At 43.1% G+C, this 21,080-nt stretch overlaps 1 protein-coding gene across 3 annotated transcripts; it reads right to left on the bottom strand.

The window, feature by feature from the left end:
* Window positions 1-30: 30 nt before the first annotated feature.
* Window positions 31-20,930, bottom strand: pik3ca (phosphatidylinositol-4,5-bisphosphate 3-kinase, catalytic subunit alpha). 3 transcript variants are annotated; one of them, XM_071345592.1, is made up of 22 exons: window positions 20,525-20,929; window positions 19,945-19,985; window positions 19,632-19,748; window positions 18,246-18,645; window positions 17,936-18,145; window positions 17,441-17,691; window positions 17,076-17,321; window positions 16,791-16,876; window positions 16,513-16,618; window positions 11,648-11,800; window positions 11,415-11,549; window positions 11,157-11,281; window positions 6,273-6,354; window positions 5,972-6,136; window positions 5,745-5,848; window positions 5,463-5,634; window positions 5,136-5,242; window positions 4,622-4,743; window positions 4,232-4,481; window positions 4,004-4,121; window positions 3,751-3,902; window positions 31-3,382 (listed from the first exon to the last, which is right to left on the bottom strand). In XM_071345592.1, the coding sequence occupies exons 4-22, from the start codon at window positions 18,595-18,597 to the stop codon at window positions 3,112-3,114; spliced, it is 3,207 nt and encodes a 1,068-aa protein (XP_071201693.1). In that variant the 5' UTR covers window positions 18,598-18,645; window positions 19,632-19,748; window positions 19,945-19,985; window positions 20,525-20,929; the 3' UTR covers window positions 31-3,111. The 3 variants fall into 3 exon arrangements, with proteins under 3 accessions (XP_071201693.1, XP_071201694.1, XP_071201692.1); XM_071345593.1 differs by lacking the exon at window positions 19,945-19,985 and having other exon boundaries at window positions 17,495-17,691; window positions 20,525-20,930; XM_071345591.1 differs by lacking the exon at window positions 19,945-19,985.
* Between the last annotated feature and the right edge of the window lie 150 nt (window positions 20,931-21,080).

Here is a 21,080-nt window from a genome sequence, read left to right as displayed (position 1 = left end):
AAGCAACATACTATCCACAAAAGCAAGTACTTACTGTAACTGAGAAGTTTATTTGTACATTGTCACGTAACACAAATAATTGTAGTCAGTCTGGATACAATGTAAGTATTTAACTTAGAAGCAAACAGAAACAAAGAATACTGTATTTGATAATGCAGGTACAGTACGTCATGGGTTAGAGGTTGGATTATTATTAGTTGTTCCTAGTGCCAAACTTTCTTTATAGCTGCTTAGCAGAATAAATAAAAGTATATTATTTTAACAAACTCATGCAGGATGGCTGTGTAATAATACAATCATAGTAGCTTTTTTGATAGTAATGACAAAATATGAAAAATACAATTCAATATGTCTATAAACCTGTATTAAATGAAGAGATTTACCCACTCCAGATGTTTCAGTAAAACAAAAGATGACACTTGAACCTTTTCTTAAATAACAAATTGTTTACATCATTTACACATTAAATTGGTTATTTCCTTTTACATCATCGTATGGCCCAAGTCAACACGTATTTTAGAATCTCCAACTGTAGAGAGACTTGTAAGATGACCAAATGTTAACATTCACAATCGGTATGGATTTGCCTGTGCTAACCCTCAGTGCTATATACCAAATGGCTATGACAGCTTTGTTTTCAACATACAAACATGGTTCAGAACAATTACATTTCAAGTAAAACTTTTGAAGCTGAAATATGAAAAGTTCTCTTTTCTAACAAATGATGTTTCAAGTACAGCATCACAATATCTTCCCTGGTGCTGTTCAGCAAGTGGAAAAGGTTTACAAAGCATTTACCACACTCACTGTATTACATTGACATTATGAATGGGCTTTTAAATGGGTCCAGCCCAAGAAAATCTATAACCTGTACAGACCCATATTAATGCACACACACACAAGTTAATACAACCATGCAATTAATGGCATTTGAAGAGCTAACAAAAGGCTGGTGACTACTATAAGCGTCTAATGCATCTGACAAATCTCAGATAGAAAGGGATACTATTGCTTATGCTTAAAAAAGACCTGCACTCAAACTACTGTAGGACCAAAGGTGTTAAAAAAGTGCAAAATCCACCTGCATCAGCAACTGTCCATCTCTATACCAGTTGATTGGTTTACTGCATAAGGGAACAACATGTTTTCAAAACAAGACTACTCCCATATCATGAATGCATATGAAGTCTGGAATACCACCACAATAGTATACTTTTGAGAACCTCATTCCCAGGCTATATCTTTAGGAGGAAAGGTCTACTTTTGAGACAACATTTGCAAACATAGGCATTTATAATGCAGTCTGAAGCCATGTCAAGTATATTACCTCTAGGGTATTAGAAATATTAATTGTTGTATTTGAGAGTAAGAATTCTGAAATACTAAGCAGGCGCAAGTGTCCCTAATTTTTTTCTGGTGGTTTAAAGCACAGTTTACAATCTAAACACCAAAATCCTATAACCTCTGGTCACAACACTTGTTCACTACATGCCCTTTTCCTCATAACATAACTGATACATATAGGCAAATATATGCATGCGTTAGTCTTTCTATGGTAATGCAGATAACCATTGAGCGATTCACACAACATTAGAGACTTAACTTTGGCTTTCATTGAATCAACAAAAAATATTAGAGAAGGGAAAACAAAAGTGCGTATATTTTCTTGATCAGTTTCTGAGAAATCTGTTCTGGTTGGGGAAAATCTGCCATAAAGAGACACTTCTTTAAATGCCACCTTATTTCTCAACAGCATATATCACAGAGTTACGCTTGAGAATACAGGGTTTTTACCCCAAAACGAATGTCCTTCATTTGAAAGGGGTTTGGACTTTGAGAAGCCATTATGGAATGGAAACCTTTCCCACAGCTCCTATTCAGAGTTGCCTAGGTCCAACTATTATCAAAAGGTTTACTCCAAGAACACAATAGTAAACAAGGGGCGCATCATAATAAAGAATAAACAGAGGGGTCCACTCCACACAGAGAGAGGGAGGGGTGCCCACACAAACAACACTGACTAGTTGCCTTGGGACAGCCTTACTGATCAGACTTCATCCACTTTCCAACGTGTACAAATAGTCTTATGTTCACATACTGTACTGCTGATTCTCCCCATGCCAACACATAGCACTAACATTCGTATAGTTCACAATCCAACTGCACTACTGACATGCATGATGAAAGCATCAGTTACATGAGGTGACTATATCTGTCTAGCTTAATGCACTTCTCAACATTCATTATAATGACGTCTCACTGAGCAACAGAGGTATTTTACCATTACCTCCAAGACACAAGAGGGAGAAATCCAGCCCTTGTTCATTGTACGTCAACTAAATTAAGGCTTCATTTTTAAACTGCAAGGTTTTCTTGACAGTGCATTCATTACTTTCTGTACTGCTGTACTTTATCATAGTATCACAGGCTGGGCCCACAGTGTGTGTGTGTGTATAAACATGTAGAGGTATACATGTATAGGTGTCTAAAAATATACTGTATATATAACCTGCTGTTACTGCTAAATATGATGCCAAAGGAAGGAGTATGACAATGGATTTAAAAACTGTAGTGCCAGAAATGACCAGCCAGTAGAACTATTGGCCACAATGTAACACTTCAAGGTGCTACCTTTCAGGGGGTTATCTTTTTTTAATTTTTTTTTTTTTTTACAACAGGTGGAGTAGGCTGCACATCTAAAAATGACTCAATTCATAACGTTTTTTTCTTGGATGTTCCGTGCATATTCAAAAGGCATTTACGTTACAGGAAGACATCTATACACGTGACCCTGTAAAGGGGACGGCAAACTCTTCTCTTTTACAAAAAGGAAAGGAACGAGAGAAGATTTATATTCGAAGAGAAAAGCACACACAAAAGGTTAAAAAAATATTACAGGCAAAAAAACCTACCATTTTAGACAAGGCGAGTTAGTTGGTAAGTTTCTGCAGGGAAAACCAAAACAGTAAAAAAAAACGAAAATCACTCTGGATTGTTAAGTGCTCGATAGGATAGTCGAGCATCACCCATTAGTTCATGAGGTTTGGATGTTCCACTCACAGCTGGCTGGTGTGTCTGGCCGGGCAGGGCTGGTGGATGTCCTGCCTGGACTTAGTTAAGCGCGTGCTGGCGGATGGTGTGGAAAATCCAGTCCATCTTGGTGGTCCAGCCGCCATGGTGGGCGTCGTTCATTTGCTTCATGAAGTAGTCCAGGGCCTCCTGCTCAGTCTTGTCCAGGGCCAGGGTTTTACGGATGTAGGCAATGTCATCGAAGGACTGCAGCTCAGGCATCCCGGAGCCCAGCATCATGGAGAACAGGTTGATGAAGAGGTTGGCATGCTGACGAATGGCCAAGTAGGCCTTATAGCACATCTCCTGAAATCTGAGACCGAATAGGAGAAAGGGAAAATGCATAAGAATCAGTATATACCATTCCCATTGTTCCCTCAATTTTCTATAGCCTCAAAATAAGCCTTTGAAAGCATACATTTGGCCATTGAAATATATAGTCTCGGCTGGACATGATCGATTTAGCAGTACATTTGTTAAAGCAGAAGTATGGGAGAGGGTCTGGAAAATTGGCAGACAGTAGCCTATCAAACACCCAGGGAGACAGAGCACACATTGTTATATAATAGCTGTCTACTGTGTAGACACCAGCTGTCTGCCAACTCCACAGCCTTTACATTCAACACTAGACAGACATCCACAGATGTGTCCTTTCACACAAGGGAAAACGAAGATGGCTACCTCTCAAACTCTCTGGTCTTCGTGCACTCCTGGGTCCCTTTGCTGATCACAATCAAGAAGTCTTGAGTTAGGACAAACGGAACTCGCTCTCGCTTGTAGCCAAATTTCTTTTTCTTGTGATCCAGAAAATGGCCAAAATCTATGTGAAAAAGCTGCAAAACATCCCAGATTAGCATATGAAAGATAAGATAACACATAGCATTTGCAAAAAATATGTATCATAACAATATCTTGTTGATAACTCAGGTCCTACCTGCCCATCATCCTTCACCATTATGTTACTGTTGTGTCTGTCACCGATGCCTAGGATGAAGGTCGCCACGCAATACCCAGCACAGGATCGCGTAAACAAGTCAACGGCAAGGTCATACCTACAGACAGAGTTACGTCAAATCTGAGCCGTGAGACACTATGGTATACATTTTTCAAACCAAAGAAATAGTGGAGGAAAGTGCCCACACAACATATACAGTTTACTCACATCTCTCCCTTGTTCTTGTCTTTGAGCCACTGGTGTAGTGTTGAGCTGTTGAACTGTAGCGCCCCCTTCAAGCCACCTTTACACTGGATCTGCATGATGGTGTGAGAGCTCCGCACCACCTCGATCAGCCCCACACAGTCACCTAAAGACATGCAGCCGTACGGCAACATCCTGAGGTCTAGACCCTGGTTCTGCCAAATGTTCTCCATGATTCTGATGATCTGAAGTGTTAGCATGTCCTGTCGCAGGTCTGAAACAAACATGTCATATTCAGTGGTCCATGGCAGGATTTAAATACATTCCATCTGTCCAAACTAATCAAGTAGAACTTTACAAGGTAAAGCTATTGTTTAGAACGCAGTATGATTATAAAACTCGACTCAGACTCACCGTCTCCGTTTTTGAATATGATCTCATTGTTCTGAAAGAGGAGCTCGGACATGATGTCAGGGTTTTCCCAGTTGAGCCACAGTGGTCTTTTGGCAGATGACATGATTCTGCACTCCTCAAGCCTGGGCATTTTACCATGAGGAATACATGCCAACAATGGGAGTCATCACAAGGGGCAAGCTACATTAGTTTCATTGATCAATTGCATGAACTGTGTTAGAATGCAAATGGTCTGCACTGAGGGGCCCAGTGGCTGAGCACATTAGTTGACAATCGGTTTACAATAACATTTCACATGTTCATGCATGAGCAGAACGTTATGATGGGGAAATAGAATGCTTACATTCTCTCTACCTCCTCTCTCTTAGGTCAAATTAATGTAAAATTACCACTAGGGACACTAAAGAGCGATTGCTGGCCTTTGCAAACAGAGTGTCCCATCTACAGTTTCAATAGTGTCCATGTTCAGGCATTGGGTGAGTAAGGTATAGGAGTTCCAATGTGGCGTGCCCACCGTATGTTTCCCAGCTGGTGTGCAGGGTTGAGGGGGGAGGTGAAATTCTGCAGGGCGTCCATGTAGTCTGGCCTCCTCATCTGCTCCACCAGAAACTTCATCTGCACCTGCAGGACCACACAGAGCAGGCTGTAATGAAGATAAAGCCTCCAATAGAAATGTGAAGCCTAGTTCTCTCTACATTAGGTAAACGAAGCCACTGATGTCAGTTTCGTAAGACAAACAGAAACGTGGAACAGTAAGCTGAAACAGCAGAGATTCTCTAACAGATCATCATGTTGGACAATAAGCATGGGTGTATTGGAGAGAGAGGGAATGCTGGGTTACTTTCTGAGTCTCGTCCTTCTTCTCCTGTTTGAGAATGTCGGTGAGGTTGATGAGTTTCTCCATGGCCTCCACTTGTCTGCTCAGGTGCTTCAGGTACATGCCACACGCCCGGCAGTAGGACTCCAGCAGCAGGCCGAACCGCTGACTCACCGTCTTATTGTGCATCTCGGACCTAGCGCACATAGTGGACAGCGAAAGAGGATGAGTTAAAAAGCATTTGCAGTCAGTCAACTCTGTGAAAATAATGTAATTTACTCTGTAAAGTAACTCGAAATCACTCACTTTAAGTGCCAGAAAAAGAAGTGTCCTATCCTTTGGTTAGTCAAGGCCTTTTTCAGTAGAAATCGTACCAGTGGGTTATCAAGGTACTGCTCATATTTCAGAACCTGACAAGAGTGTATGGAGATGAGCCAGTAAATTATGACATTTTATATTTGACAACAGTCCAAACAATCAAAGAAATGTGAGAAGAAGTCACTTTCTGGACACCAAAGCCAAATAAATCCTACCTGGACCAACTGAATGAGGTACTGAGAGAGTTTATCGTCGGTCAAGTACTTCTCAAGGCACCGAACAGCAAAGTCACGGATCATTGGGTCTGGATAGTTACAATCCAGCAGCTCCATGGCTTGCTCTGGTTTTATTGCTGGCCAATCCTTCAGAAGGCAATACATCTAAGAGCAAGAAAAACAACAGTCACGTCACCACTGCAGCAGTGCTGCAGCAGAAAATGATACAATTCCCACAAGAGTTTCAGAAAATGCTCTCTTGAAAAAAATGTCTCAGTAATAAAAAAAAAAAATATGTCACCTGTGCTACTTCATCTCTGGAGTTCCACTTCACAGCCAGCAGGATCTTGGGCAGGATTTCAGGTATATTTACACAGTAGTGCCTGATGAGTAAGAGAGACAGTAGACATGTAGACAGTAGACATGAGGTCCAAGGTGGCTTAGCAGTTCAGACGTCTTTTTCCGTATTGTCGTGTCGTGTCCTGTATATATATATATTTACACCTTTTCTTCGCATATCTTTTATTTATTTTATTATCCAAGAACTCAACTACAAAAGCTTTCCTGCAAAAGCTTTCCTGCAACCCGCTTCACCAATTACAAAAAGTATTATTTACCTCAATCTGAAAATCCATCGTGGAAGCTAGCCAGGGGCTAATTCAGAAGCTAGCCTGAAAGCTAACCAGAAGCTACTCCGATAGCTAGCCAGAAGCTAATCTGTAGCTGCCCCGAAATTAGCCGGTTTGCTGGCTAGCGTTGGTGTTTCAGCTGCCCACGTTTTGTGGTCATCAGCTATTCCTTTAGCTCGATAATCTACCGGCACTTTTGTGCAACGCGACTCGGACCGGAGCATTCCGGGACTTTTTTCTCTCAGTTTCCCCGGATTCCAGCCGCAGGCTCTGGACACTTGCACCTTGATTTCGCAGCTAGCTAGCTGCATACCGTGTGACTATTGGCTTACGTCGACCCCGGAGCAAACTCAAATCATGCTGGAGCTAGCCAGCTGAGGAGTTCCATCACCATCCGGACCCGTTTCTTTTGTTGCTGCTGCAGATACGGAACCCCACCGGGCCTTCACGACTGACTGCCGCGACTGACTGCCGACGTTATCTGCCCGAGGGATTTATCCAACCGGCACCTCCGTCCCGACGTTACCTGAACGCTCATCTGAGGCCCGCTAATCGTTAGCTGTCTTATCGGCTGCTATCTGAACAAAACCCCACTACACGGAACCTACCGACGGAAACGCACGAGGTATCTACAAACAGACCTCCATCCTATGCTGCTACCGATAGCCATATACCCGGCCAGCTGTCTGGATCGCCACGACCCCAACCAACCTCTACTCACTGGACCCTTATTGATCACTCGATTAAGCATGCCTCTCCTTAATGTAAATATGCCTTGTCCATTGCTGTTCTGGTTAGTGTTTATTGGCTTATTTCACTGTAGAGATTCTAGCCCTGCTCTCTATACCATATCCAACCTCTCAGTTCCACCACCCACATATGCGATGACATCACCTGGTTTCAATGATGTTTCTAGAGACAAGATCTCTCTCATCATCACTCAATACCTAGGTTTACCTCCACTGTATTCACATCCTACCATACCTTTGTCTGTACATTATTCCTTTAAACTATTTTATCGCCCCCAGAAACTTCCTTTTACTCTCTGCTCTAGTAGCTCTAGGCGACCAATTCTCATAGCTTTTAGCCGTACCCTTATCCTACTCCTCCTCTGTTCCTCTGGTGATGTAGAGGTGAATCCAGGCCCTGCAGTACCTGGCTCCACTCCTATTCCCCAGGCGCTCTCTTTTGATGACTTCTGTAACCGTAATAGCCTTGGCTTCATGCATGTTAACATTAGAAGCCTCCTCCCTAAGTTTGTTTTGTTCACTGCTTTAGCACACTCTACCAACCCGGATGTTTTAGCCGTGTCTGAATCCTGGCTTAGAAACACCACCAAAAATTCAGACATTTTCATCCCCAATTACAAGATTTTCAGACAAGATAGAACGGCCAAAGGGGGCGGTGTTGCAATCTACTGCAAAGACTGCCTGCAGAGTTCTGTTATACTATCCAGGTCTGTTCCCAAACAATTTGAACTTCTACTTTTAAAAATCCACCTCTCTAAAAACAAGTCTCTCACCGTTGCCGCCTGCTATAGACCACCCTCTGCCCCCAGCTGTGCTCTGGACACTATATGTGAACTGATTGCCCCCCATCTATCTTCAGAGCTCGTGCTGCTAGGCGACCTAAATTTGAACATGCTCAACACCCCAGCCACCCTACAATCTAAGCTTGATGCCCTCAATCTCACACAAATTATCAATGAACCTACCAGGTACCACCCCAATTCCGTAAACACGGGTACCCTCATAGATATCATCCTAACAAACTTGCCCTCCAAATACACCTCTGCTGTTTTCAACCAAGATCTCAGCGATCACTGCCTCATTGCCTGCATCCGTAATGGGTCAGCGGTCAAACGACCTCCACTCATCACTGTCAAACGCTCCCTGAAACACTTCAGCGAGCAGGCCTTTCTAATCGACCTGGCCGGGGTATCCTGGAAGGATATTGATCTCATCCCGTCAGTAGAGGATGCCTGGTCATTTTTTAAAAATGCCTTCCTCACCATCTTGAATAAGCATGCCCCATTCAAGAAATTTAGAACCAGGAACAGATATAGCCCTTGGTTCTCTCCTGACCTGACTGCCCTTAACCAACAGAAAAACATCCTATGGCGTTCTGCATTAGCATCGAACAGCCCCCGTGATATGCAACTTTTCAGGGAAGCCAGAAACCAATATACACAGGCAGTTAGAACAGCCAAGGCTAGCTTTTTCAAGCAGAAATTTGCTTCCTGCAACACAAATTCAAAAAAGTTCTGGGACACCGTAAAGTCCATGGAGAATAAGAACACCTCCTCCCAGCTTCCAACCGCTCTGAAGATAGGAAACACTGTCACCACCGACAAATCCACTATAATTGAGAATTTCAATAAGCATTTTTCTACGGCTGGCCATGCTTTCCACCTGGCTACCCCTACCCCGGACAACAGCACTGCCCTCCCCTCTGCTACTCGCCCAAGCCTTCCCCATTTCTCTTTCTCCCAAATACAGTCAGCTGATGTTCTTAATGAGCTGCAAAATCTGGACCCTTACAAATCAGCCGGGCTAGATAATCTGGACCCTTTCTTTCTAAAACTATCTGCTGAAATTGTTGCCACCCCTATTACTAGCCTCTTCAACCTCTCTTTCGTGTCGTCTGAGATCCCCAAAGATTGGAAAGCAGCTGCGGTTATCCCCCTCTTCAAAGGGGGGGACACCCTTGACCCTAACTGCTACAGACCTATATCTATCCTACCCTGCCTTTCTAAGGTCTTCGAAAGCCAAGTCAACAAACAGATTACCGACCATTTCGAATCACACCACACCTTCTCCGCTATGCAATCTGGTTTCAGAGCTGGTCATGGGTGCACCTCAGCCACGCTCAAGGTCATAAACGATATCGTAACCGCCATCGATAGGAAACAATACTGTGCAGCCGTATTCATTGACCTGGCCAAGGCTTTTGACTCTGTCAATCACCACATCCTCATTGGCAGACTCGACAGCCTTGGTTTCTCTAATGATTGCCTCGCCTGGTTCACCAACTACTTCTCTGATCGAGTTCAGTGTGTCAAATCGGAGGGTCTGTTGTCCGGGCCTCTGGCAGTCTCTATGGGGGTGCCACAGGGTTCAATTCTTGGACCGACTCTCTTCTCTGTTTACATCAATGATGTCGCTCTTGCTGCTGGTGATTCTCTGATCCACCTCTACGCAGACGACACTATTCTGTATACTTCTGGCCCTTCTCTTGACACTGTGTTAACAACCCTCCAGGCGAGCTTCAATGCCATACAACTCTCCTTCCGTGGCCTCCAACTGCTCTTAAATACAAGTAAAACCAAATGCATGCTCTTCAACCGATCGCTGCCTGCTCCTGCCCGCCTGTCCAACATCACTACTTTGGACGGCTCTGACTTAGAATATGTGGACAACTACAAATACCTAGGTGTCTGGTTAGACTGTAAACTCTCCTTCCAGACCCACATCAAACATCTCCAATCCAAAGTCAAATCTAGAATTGGCTTCCTATTCCGGAACAAAGCATCCTTTACTCATGCTGCCAAACATACCCTTGTAAAACTGACCATCCTACCAATCCTCGACTTCGGTGATGTCATTTACAAAATAGCCTCCAAAACCCTACTCAATAAATTGGATGCAGTCTATCACAGTGCCATCCGTTTTGTCACCAAAGCCCCATATACTACCCACCACTGCGACCTGTACACTCTCGTTGGCTGGCCCTCGCTTCATACTCGTCGCCAAACCCACTGGTTCCAGGTCATCTACAAGACCCTGCTAGGTAAAGTCCCCCCTTATCTCAGCTCGCTGGTCACCATAGCAGCACCTACCTGTAGCACGCGCTCCAGCAGGTATATCTCTCTAGTCACCCCCAAAACCAATTCTTCCTTTGGACGCCTCTCCTTCCAGTTCTCTGCTGCCAATGACTGGAACGAACTACAAAAATCTCTGAAACTGGAAACACCTATCTCCCTCACTAGCTTTAAGCACCAGCTGTCAGAGCAGCTCATAGATTACTGCACCTGTACATAACCCATCTACAATTTAGCCCAAACAACTACCTCTTTACCTACTGTATTTATTTATTAATTTATTTTGCTCCTTTGCACCCCATTATTTCTGTCTCTACTTTGCACTTTCTTCCACTGCAAACCAACCATTCCAGTGTTTTTTAGTTTTTATTTTACTTGCTGTGTTGTACTCACTTCGCCTCCATGGCCTTTTTATATTTTTATTTATTTATACATATATTTGTTTGCCTTCACCTCCCTTATCTCACCTCACTTGCTCACATTGTATATAGACTTATTTTTTTCCATCTGTATTATTGACTATATGTTTGTTTTACTCCATGTGTAACTATGTGTTGTTGTATGTGTCGAACTGCTTTGCTTTATCTTGGCCAGGTCGCAATTGTAAATGAGAACGTGTTCTCAATTTGCCTACCTGGTTAAATAAAGGTTAAATAAATAAAAAAATTTAAAAAAATGTTAGTCAAGGCCTCTAGAAGTTTAAGTATGATGGTGACAGAGCTAGTTATGACTGTACCTGTGCCTCCAGAGGAAGTCCTTCTCCTGCTCTGTGATCTCAGACAGGGGGTCTCGGTTGCACACCTGTCTCAGCTGCTCGTTATCACTGTCCGTTAAGGCATGGTCTCGCGCCACTCTGTTACTCTGCAGGGGATCAGACGTCACACCAACAACCATATATGGAGTCATTATTTAGCAAGGAAACCTTAGACCGTCTTAATAAATGGTTTGTAATGATTTGAGTTACAACTGTATATATATCCATGTATGCCATTACCTGGCCTGACTGGCAGTAGTTGAAACCTAGCTCCCTGGATATGGTCCAGTTAGCATGTCCCTCCACGGTGGTCATGTCTGGGAACTTGACAGGACTGCTGAAGTAGTCAAACTCCAGCTCTAGACAAGGAGTTTCCTGTGTGTGTGGAGGAGAGGCATTATACTGTAAACCCTGATGATAAGGACCACAGAAACACAGACTGGTCATGTTAACATGCTAACTAACATGTTTACCTTGTTGGGGTTGGAGCCTGTGACTCCGATGGGGTTGAGTAGGTCCTCCAGGCCGTGGGGTACAGGCCACAGGTTCAGAGCCATTTTACCAGAGACCAGGGTGTGAGTGTAGTCAAACAGGTTGACGTTCCCCCACGCCAGTGGACAGTGCTCCTGAGTAGAGGATCACAGCCAAAGGGTGGCATTGGTTATTTACACAAATTGTGAATGGCCATCCTTCCACAGACAACAGTGAATACATAGACAGGGCTCTAACTCCTCTAGCTCCACAATGAAATAGGGTGCAGGTCAGGCAGCAGGCTGTTAGCCAACCTGCCAGCTTAGTGGAGTCTGCCACTAGGATAGTCAGTGTAGTCAGCTCAGCCATCCCCATTGAGACTGTGTCTGTGCCTCGACCTAGGTTGGGCAAAACTAAACATGGCGGTGTTCCCCTTAGCAATCTCATTAGGATAAAGACCTCCTCCATTCCTGCCATTATTGAAAGAGATCGTGATACCTCACATCTCAAAATAGGGTTACTTAATGTTAGATCCCTCACTTCAAAGGCAGTTATAGTCAATGAACTAATCACTGATCATAATCTTGATGTGATTGGCCTGACTGAAACATGGCTTAAGCCTGATGAATTTACTGTGTTAAATGAGGCCTCACCTCCTGGTTACACTAGTGACCATATCCCCCGTGCATCCCGCGGAGGTGTTGCTAACATTTACGATAGCAAAATTCAATTTACAAAAAAAAAAGACGTTTTCGTCTTTTGAGCTTCTAGTCATGAAATCTATGCAGCCTACTCAATCACTTTTTATAGCTACTGTTTACAGGCCTCCTGGGCCATATACAGCGTTCCTCTCTGAGTTCCCTGAATTCCTATCGGACCTTGTAGTCATAGCAGATCATATTCTAATTTTTGGTGATTTTAATATTCATATGGAGAAGTCCACAGACCCACTCCAAAAGGCTTTCGGAGCCATCATCGATTCAGTGGGTTTTCTCCAACATGTCTCTGGACCTACTCACTGCCACAGTCATACTCTGGACCTAGTTTTGTCCCATGGAATAAATGTTGTAGATCTTAATGTTTTTCCTCATAATCATGGACTATCGGACCACCATTTTATTACGTTTGCAATCGCAACAAATAATCTGCTCAGACCCCAACCAAGGAGCATCAAAAGTCGTGCAATAAATTCTCAGACAACACAAAAATTCCTTGATGCCCTTCCAGACTCCTTCTGCCTACCCAAGGACGTCAGAGGACAAAAATCAGTTAACCACCTAACTGAGGAACTCAATTTAACCTTGCGCAATACCCTAGATGCAGTTGCACCCCTAAAAACGAAAAACATTTGTCATAAGAAACTAGCTCCCTGGTATACAGAAAATACCCGAGCTCTGAAGCAAGCTTCCAGAAAATTGGAACGGAAATGGCGCCACACCAAACTGGAAGTCAGTACCGTGCAGTATCGAAGAGCCCTCACTGCTGCTCGATCATCCTACTTTTCCAACTTAATTGAGGAAAATAAGAACAATCCAAAATTTATTTTTGATACTGTTGCAAAGCTAACTAAAAAGCAGCATTCCCCAAGAGAGGATGGCTTTCACTTCAGCAGTAATAAATTCATGAACTTCTTTGAGGAAAAGATCATGATCATTAGAAAGCAAATTACGGACTCCTCTTTAAATCTGCGTATTCCTCCAGGGCTTAGCTGTCCTGGATCTGCACAGCTCTGCCAGGGCCTGGGATCGGGAGAGACACTTAAGTGTTTTAGTACTATATCTCTTGACACAATGATGAAAATAATCATGGCCTCTAAACCTTCAAGCTGCATACTGGATCCTATTCCAACTAAACTACTGAAAGAGCTGCTTCATGTGCTTGGCCCTCCTATGTTGAACATAATAAACGGCTCTCTATCCACCGGATGTGTACCAAACTCACTAAAAGTGGCAGTAATAAAGCCTCTCTTGAAAAAGCCAAACCTTGACCCGGAAAATATTTAAAAAACTATCGGCCTATATTGAATCTTCCATTCCTCTCAAAAATTTTAGAAAAAGCTGTTGCACTGCAACTCACTGCCTTCCTGAAGACAAACAATGTATACGAAATGCTTCAGTCTGGTTTTAGACCCCATCATAGCACTGAGACTGCACTTGTGAAGGTGGTAAATGACCTTTTAATGGCGTCAGACTGAGGATCTGCATCTGTCCTCATGCTACTAGACCTTAGTGCTGCCTTTGACACCATCGATCACCACATTCTTTTGGAGAGACTGGAAACCCAAATTGGTCTACACGGACAAGTTCTGGCCTGGTTTAGATCTTATCTGTCGGAAAGATATCAGTTTGTCTCTGTGAATGGTTTGTCCTCTGACAAATCAACTGTACATTTCGGTGTTCCTCAAGGTTCTGTTTTAGGACCACTATTGTTTTCACTATATATTGTACCTCTTGGGGATGTCATTCGGAAACATAAAGTTAACTTTCACTGCTATGCGGATGACACACAGCTGTACATTTCAATGAAACATGGTGAAGCCCCAAAATTGCCCTCGCTAGAAGCCTGTGTTTCAGACATAAGGAAGTGGATGGCTGAAAACTTTCTACTTTTAAACTCGGATAAAACAGAGATGCTTGTTCTAGGTCCCAAGAAACAAAGAGATCTTCTGTTAAATCTGACAATTAATCTTGATGGTTGTAAAGTCGTCTCAAATAAAACTGTGAAGGACCTCGGCGTTACTCTTGACCCTGATCTCTCTTTTGACGAAGATATTAAGACTGTTTCAAGGACAGCTTTTTTCCATCTACGTAACATTGCAAAAACCAGAAATTTTCTGTCCAAAAATGATGCAGAAAAATTAATCCATGCATTTGTTACTTCTAGGTTAGACTACTGCAATGCTCTACTTTCCGGCTACCCGGATAAAGCACTAAATAAACTTCAGTTAGTGCTAAATACGGCTGCTAGAATCCTGACTAGAACCAAGAAATTTGATCATATTACTCCAGTGCTAGCTTCCCTACACTGGCTTCCTGTTAAGGCAAGGGCTGATTTCAAGGTTTTACTGTTAACCTATAAAGCGTTACATGGGCTTGCTCCTACCTATCTTTCCGAGTTGGTCCTGCCGTACATACCTACACGTACGCTACGGTCACAAGACGCAGGCCTCCTAATTGTCCCTAGAATTTCTAAGCAAACAGCTGGAGGCAGGGCTTTCTCCTATAGATCTCCATTTTTATGGAACGGTCTGCCTACCCATGTGAGAGACGCAGACGGGTCTCAACCTTTAAGTCTTTACTGAAGACTTATCTCTTCAGTAGGTCATATGATTGAGTGTAGTCTGGCCCAGGAGTGTGAAGGTGAACGGAAAGGCTCTGGAGCAACGAACCGCCCTTGCTGTCTCTGCCTGGCCGGTTCCCCTCTCTCCACTGGGATTCTCTGCCTCTAACCCTATTACAGGGGCTGAGTCACTGGCTTACTGGTGCTCTTTCATGCCGTCCCTAGGAGGGGTGCGTCACTTGAGTGGGTTGAGTTACTGACGTGATCTTCCTGTCTGGGTTGGCGCCCCCCCTTGGTTTGTGCTGTGGTGGAGATCTTTGTGGGCTATACTCGGCCTTGTCTCAGGATTGTAAGTTGGTAGTTGAAGATATCCCTCTAGTGGTGCGGGGGCTGTGCTTTGGCAAAGTGGGTGGGGTTATATCCTTCCTGTTTGGACCTGTCCGGGGGTATCATCGGATGGGGCCACAGTGTCTCCTGACCCCTCCTGTTTCAGCCTCCAGTATTTATGCTGCAGTAGTTTATGTGTCGGGGGGCTAGGGTCAGTTGGTTATATCTGGAGTACTTCTCCTGTCTTATCCAGTGTCCTGTGTGAATTTAAGTATGCTCTCTCTAATTCTCTCCTTCTCTCTTTCTTTCTCTCTCTCGGAGGACCTGAGCCCTAGGACCATACGTCAGGACTACCGGGCATGATGACTCCTTGCTGTCCCCAGTCCACCTGGCCTTGCTGCTATTCCAGTTTCAACTGTTCTGCCTGCGGTTATGGAACCCCTACCTGTCCCAGACCTGCTGTTTTCAACTCTTAATGATCGGCTATGAAAAGCCAACTGACATTTATTCCTGATTATTATTTGACCATGCTTGTCACTTATGAACATTTAGAACATCTTGGCCATGTTCTGTTATAATCTCCACCCGGCACAGCCAGAAGAGGACTGGCCACCCCTCATAGCCTGGTTCCTCTCTAGGTTTCTTCCTAGGTTTTGGCCTTTCTAGGGAGTTTTTCCTAGCCACCGTGCTTCTACACCTGCATTGCTTGCTGTTTGGGGTTTTAGGCTGGGTTTCTGTACAGCACTTCGAGATATTAGCTGATGTACGAAGGGCTATATAAAATAAACTTGATTTGATTTTGATTTGAATACAGGCTTGAGGGAATTTTATATGGGGTACTTGTGTAACTAACACAAACATCCTAATTGCCCCTTGGGGATTAAAAGTCATACTGAATTGAATTGAAAAGATTAGTAGGCAAGGAAACAGACTTTGTTTTAGTTCAGTTAATTGGCTTCAAGCTGTACAGTAGGTTGCTCACAAAGGACGGCCTTTAGAGGCATTTATCTCTAATTCATCATGGGCACGAAAACCCATCTCCCCGACCTTTAGGTGACATCACTCAGCCCAGGTGTCGGTTACAGTCTTCATACCTACGTTACACAGCCACGATCTCTCCATGCCACAAGTCGATAAGTAATTCAACATCCACAGAGGACACCTCAGGCAATTCAGGTAAGACCTTTGAACACTGTTCTAGCCAGTGTGTATAATTTATATCATTAAAGGTCTGGGGTGTCCGATTAAATTGAGTGCTTACCTCCTTCGCCCCTTTCCTGCCTTTCACAGAGCAGATGGAGAGACAGAGGCGGGCCGCCCGGGGGATGTCGGGAATGTACATGTCGTAGGTCAGCCACTCGTTCCACCTGGGAGACAAGCACAGCCAGTGAATCACCCTGAACCCATTACAAGTGTTAATATCACAGATCAATACACACCCACCTCCCCCATTACCATGGGATAAATAGTAACAATATGATGTATTTTGATGAGCGAGATACTGTCTGTGACACCATGTGTGTTGTGTGTCTGTAATACCTGGGATTAGAGCATGGCACACGCTGCGTGTTCACATTGTCACACATCTGCTCCCCTCCATGGTAGATGCCGGTTCGCACATAAATCTACATGGACAACAGGAAGAAGACACCAAAAACCCCTGAAAACCACCAGCAGTAGCAGCATGACAGACATTCACGCCAAGGAGTCTTACAGAAAATTAATTACTGAAAAGTGGCTATAAGAGGAGTTGAGGGCTAGCCAAGCATAGAAACAGAAAATCAATGTGAAAAAGTTTATCTAAAACAATAACCATTGAAGTACCTTATCTATATCCCGAATGTTCACATTGACATATGTGGCACAGAGCACTCGTATCCGCAGGGTTCCGTTGATGGTCCACAGAGACTTGGTGGAGGACTCTCCGTTCATGTACGGGGTGGCGGTGGAGATGCGCCGGGCGTACGAGGGCATGGTGAAGTTGTCCATGGGTAACTGAGAATAAAGGCTATCCTTCGCCATCAGCATGAGGTTGGGCATCCTGCCAAGCATGATGCAACTCCTCACATACTGAAAGGGAAAAGGAATAGGATTAAGATACATGATTAAGCAATATAGACCTGAGTCAGAACTAATGTTAGGCTTCAATGTGTATGCATTGGTTACATGCACACTAGGGCCCAACAAACCTTATATTGACTCAGGGGGAATTTCTCCAGGAGGTACTCGTCACAGCCGCACACCTTGAGGATGTACTTGCCCTGGTACTCCTGCACACACATCTTGAGTTGTTCAGGGGACAACAGCATGCTCCTGGTCTTCTTCCTGATGGCCTCAGCTATCACCTGTTCTGGCACACAATCATGGTTGATCTTCAGGGTGTATTTCTGCTTGTCATTGTTGGGTGAGACAATCACCCAGATCACTACAATGATTTGACCTATAAAATAAGCCACAGAAAAGAGAATAATCAGAACATTACTCCACACAGGCTGAGAACAAACTTGAAATAGATTATCATGAAAAGGAATTAGGATCATTTTGTTTGTTGCTTATTAAAGTGTCAGCCTATGTGTTGACAAAGTAGAAAAGGTTGTTGTTTGACACCCACTAAATGTGCCTTAGGCATCTTGCAGCATCTTGACATTACATTGCTTGATTTTAATTAATACAACAATGCCTACCTTTGTCCAGTTTGCCATGGATGTGCTTTGGAAGTTCTTGTGTCGATTCAACATTGGGAGGGTAGACATATAAAGCCCGACTATGGGGTCCATTGGCGTCTCGGAGTTCTACTGAATCCTTACAGACGTTAAGAATATTCCTCCTGAAGTCCTGCACCTCAGGGTCCTTTACTAAGTCAAACTCGCAAACAGGCATACCAATTGCGAATCCTAAAACAAAAGAAGCTCACTTACTGATACTGTATGTTTTGGAAGAAAAATGTAAGCATGTTGTTACTCTACAAAGAGTAGGGTAGTAATTAAGTCTTACCAATTTCTCTGTTCAGAATTTTCTCCTCTCGGTTACCAACCGGTTCGATGACCTTCAGAAAAGGCTGAAAGAGCCTGAGATCACATAGTCTCCTAGTTTCATCGTAGAACTCCTCTCGCTCTGCCTCCTGCGTAACACTGACAAATATGTAAGAGGTCTCCTCCTGTAGTAGGTGATGCAGGGGGTACTTCCTGGCCTCCTTGAACACTTCATGTTTGATGGTGATGAGCGTAGCCTCACGGAGGCACTCGAGGGTCAGGATCATCCCGTTTGGCAACAAGCAGTCCACAAAGATCCGGGGGGGCATCAAATGGATGCCCCATAATTCACCAGAAGAAGGCCTAGGAGGCATTTCTGTAGTCCTCACACACAAAGTTAATAGAAAATAGTTCCTTATCTCCTGAAGTGGAAAAGAGTAACAGTGCATTAGAATTATATGAAAACAAACATCATACAGTAGACTATATCCAGTCCCACCTCTTGCTGTCGTGTGACTGTAGAGTTAATAATAATTAATAATAATTTGGTGGGCGCTTAAATTTGTCCTATTTCACACATGTACAAGTGTGTATTAATAGACATGTGAATAGTAATTATTTATTTATTTTTGCATATCCCACTCTCCCCAAGACACCTTGTCAGCTCAGGGATTTGAACTTGAGACCTTTAGCTTACTGGCCCAACACTCTAACCACTAGTCTACCTGCCACCCTAAGACCCTCCTGCCCTCTCACCCCTACTGGACAGAATAAGAACTAGCCACGATTCACCCGTGGAAACTGACCCATCAAAACACTACACCTAATGACAAACTAGCCTATGTTATCATAACTGTGATGATAAATCATGTTTATTTCTATTTCTATGTCCATGATGATCTAGCCTACTCAGTCAGTCACATGACAGACAGAAGTGCTTCTGTCTCCGGGAGTCAAGTTATTTCTCCTCCACATACAGCGAGAGCCAACGACATTTGTGACCAAATACCAGAGTTTCCCCTTTCCCTGAGAGTGCAACAACATGTAGCCCTATGCTATACAAGGCACTTAACTTTTTCTGCTATCACTGTCTAACATCATTAATGTCAGTAAACATGCAGCTAACAATAACAACTAGGAAAACAGTCATGGTCTGTTCAATATGAAAGGCATCCAGTCTTGTCATCAGGATGTAAGGCAAATGAGGAAGCTTCTTCAAACAGGATGTGGAGAAAGGAAACACTAAACCTAGTTTATTTGAATACAGAAACATGTATGGCTGAGAAAATAGACGGAACATATAGAAACTCAGTACCACACTTTATCTACCTAATGTGGACTCATTAACAAAGGGGGAATAAATATGAATATTTGATTGACAAATTGACAAATCAATGTTGCTTCCTACCTTAAAAGAGATGGTCTTAACTTGTGTTAAAACCCTCACCCTTCATGTTTCAGATCATCTGATCTCCAGTGTTGTTTTCTGCTGATTGGTAGGTACCTCTCAGCACAGTGCCATTCTCTGAAGACAGAGAGAGAGGAAGCATGAGACTCGTTATCACAAAAAGCTCAACAGTAAACCAAACTCTGTGATACAACCTCTCAACAAATGTAACTAGCTCGAGCAAGAAAACCATGCAGCAAGGAGTGGGTGGGGGTGTGTAGCCAAAGGGGAGATAAATAACGCTTCAATCATTCATGTAGCAAATTTCACTAACGTCTACCCTGGTGTTAGGTCCATGATGAGACTGTTATTCTTCTGTAACAAATCAATTTATAGCATACCGTTACTTAAAGCTGTGCAGCAATCTATAGTTAGTTAGCTTCCATCATTTCATTTTTGTTAGCTAGCTAGATACTGTGATTGGTATAGTAGTTATAATCACGACTGTAATTACAGTATGACTATTAACCATATAACTAGCTAGATCATATAGAAATAACGTTAGTTAAATTTTAAGTCCAGTGTCCACATTGTCTCCGATTGTAAAACGTCTATTATTTTTAGTCATAGATATAACTAATATAAAAATGTAAAGAATTGACATAAGAAACACTCGTTAGGTAACGTTATAGCTAGCTTCTAGCTAACGTTAGTTGGCATTCACAAGAGACATTTGCTGACGTTCCAAATCATAATCTGTTTTGATATTAACTAACCAACAACATAACGTTAGCTAACATTAACTAGGCTCCTGTCGGTCTGGTTATGGTCAGCCATTTTTCATTTAAATCTAAATATATCTAGCTATTTTACTAAGAATGTAGCTATTATTAGTTAAATGCGAGAACGCTTACCAAGACATGTCTACGATATGACCTCGTTGGCTAACAGCTCGCGCTAGCTAGCTTCCAACACCTTCTCATGCTTGGTTCCAGCGGGTGTTCCAGTGGGTGTTCCGCGGCGCAAGCTGTGCCCATTCGATCATGCAGCGCCAGGCTTTAGGCTACCTACGATTTGACAGCAGATTTTCGCTATAGCAACCATGATGAATTTTGTGTTTTATTTTTAAACAGTCTACAATTTTACCATAGCTATCGGTTGCAATGAAATTGCATCATCAAAAATAAGATACACACGCATGGAGCCTACCAATCATGTTTTGCTCAAATGTATTAGCTTTAATTATATAACGGCCAGTCAGTAAAACATTTACATTTGTTACCAGCTGCAACGATCATGCACTAGGGGATTTTGGTAGCAAATTGGTTTACAGGAGTAGCTGTCTCGCGAGTTTTGATGAGTTTGACGAGAGTAGGCTACAACCTCAAACCATAATATAGAAAATAGCTAATAAAATTATCTATGTTAGTTATTTAAAAATATATGTTTTATTGCATGAACATTTGGTTT

The sequence above is a fragment of the Salvelinus alpinus genome, chromosome 16, assembly GCF_045679555.1.
Source record: "Salvelinus alpinus chromosome 16, SLU_Salpinus.1, whole genome shotgun sequence".
NCBI lineage: Eukaryota > Metazoa > Chordata > Actinopteri > Salmoniformes > Salmonidae > Salvelinus > Salvelinus alpinus.
The sequence above is the reverse complement of the archived record's forward strand: the minus strand, read 5'-3'. Positions and strand labels throughout refer to the sequence as shown.

What these genes read in the sequence shown, in the direction of transcription:
- pik3ca (XM_071345592.1), bottom strand. Translation starts at nt 18,597, where the DNA reads ATGCCTCCTAGGCCTTCTTCTGGTGAATTATGGGGCATCCATTTGATG. An exon ending in TCCCCCTGAGTCAATATAAG is followed by an intron (nt 17,322 to 17,440) that starts GTTTGTTGGGCC and finishes TTTCCCTTTCAG; the next exon opens with TATGTGAGGAGTTGCATCAT. An exon ending in GTGCCATGCTCTAATCCCAG is followed by an intron (nt 16,619 to 16,790) that starts GTATTACAGACA and finishes CTTGTCTCCCAG; the next exon opens with GTGGAACGAGTGGCTGACCT.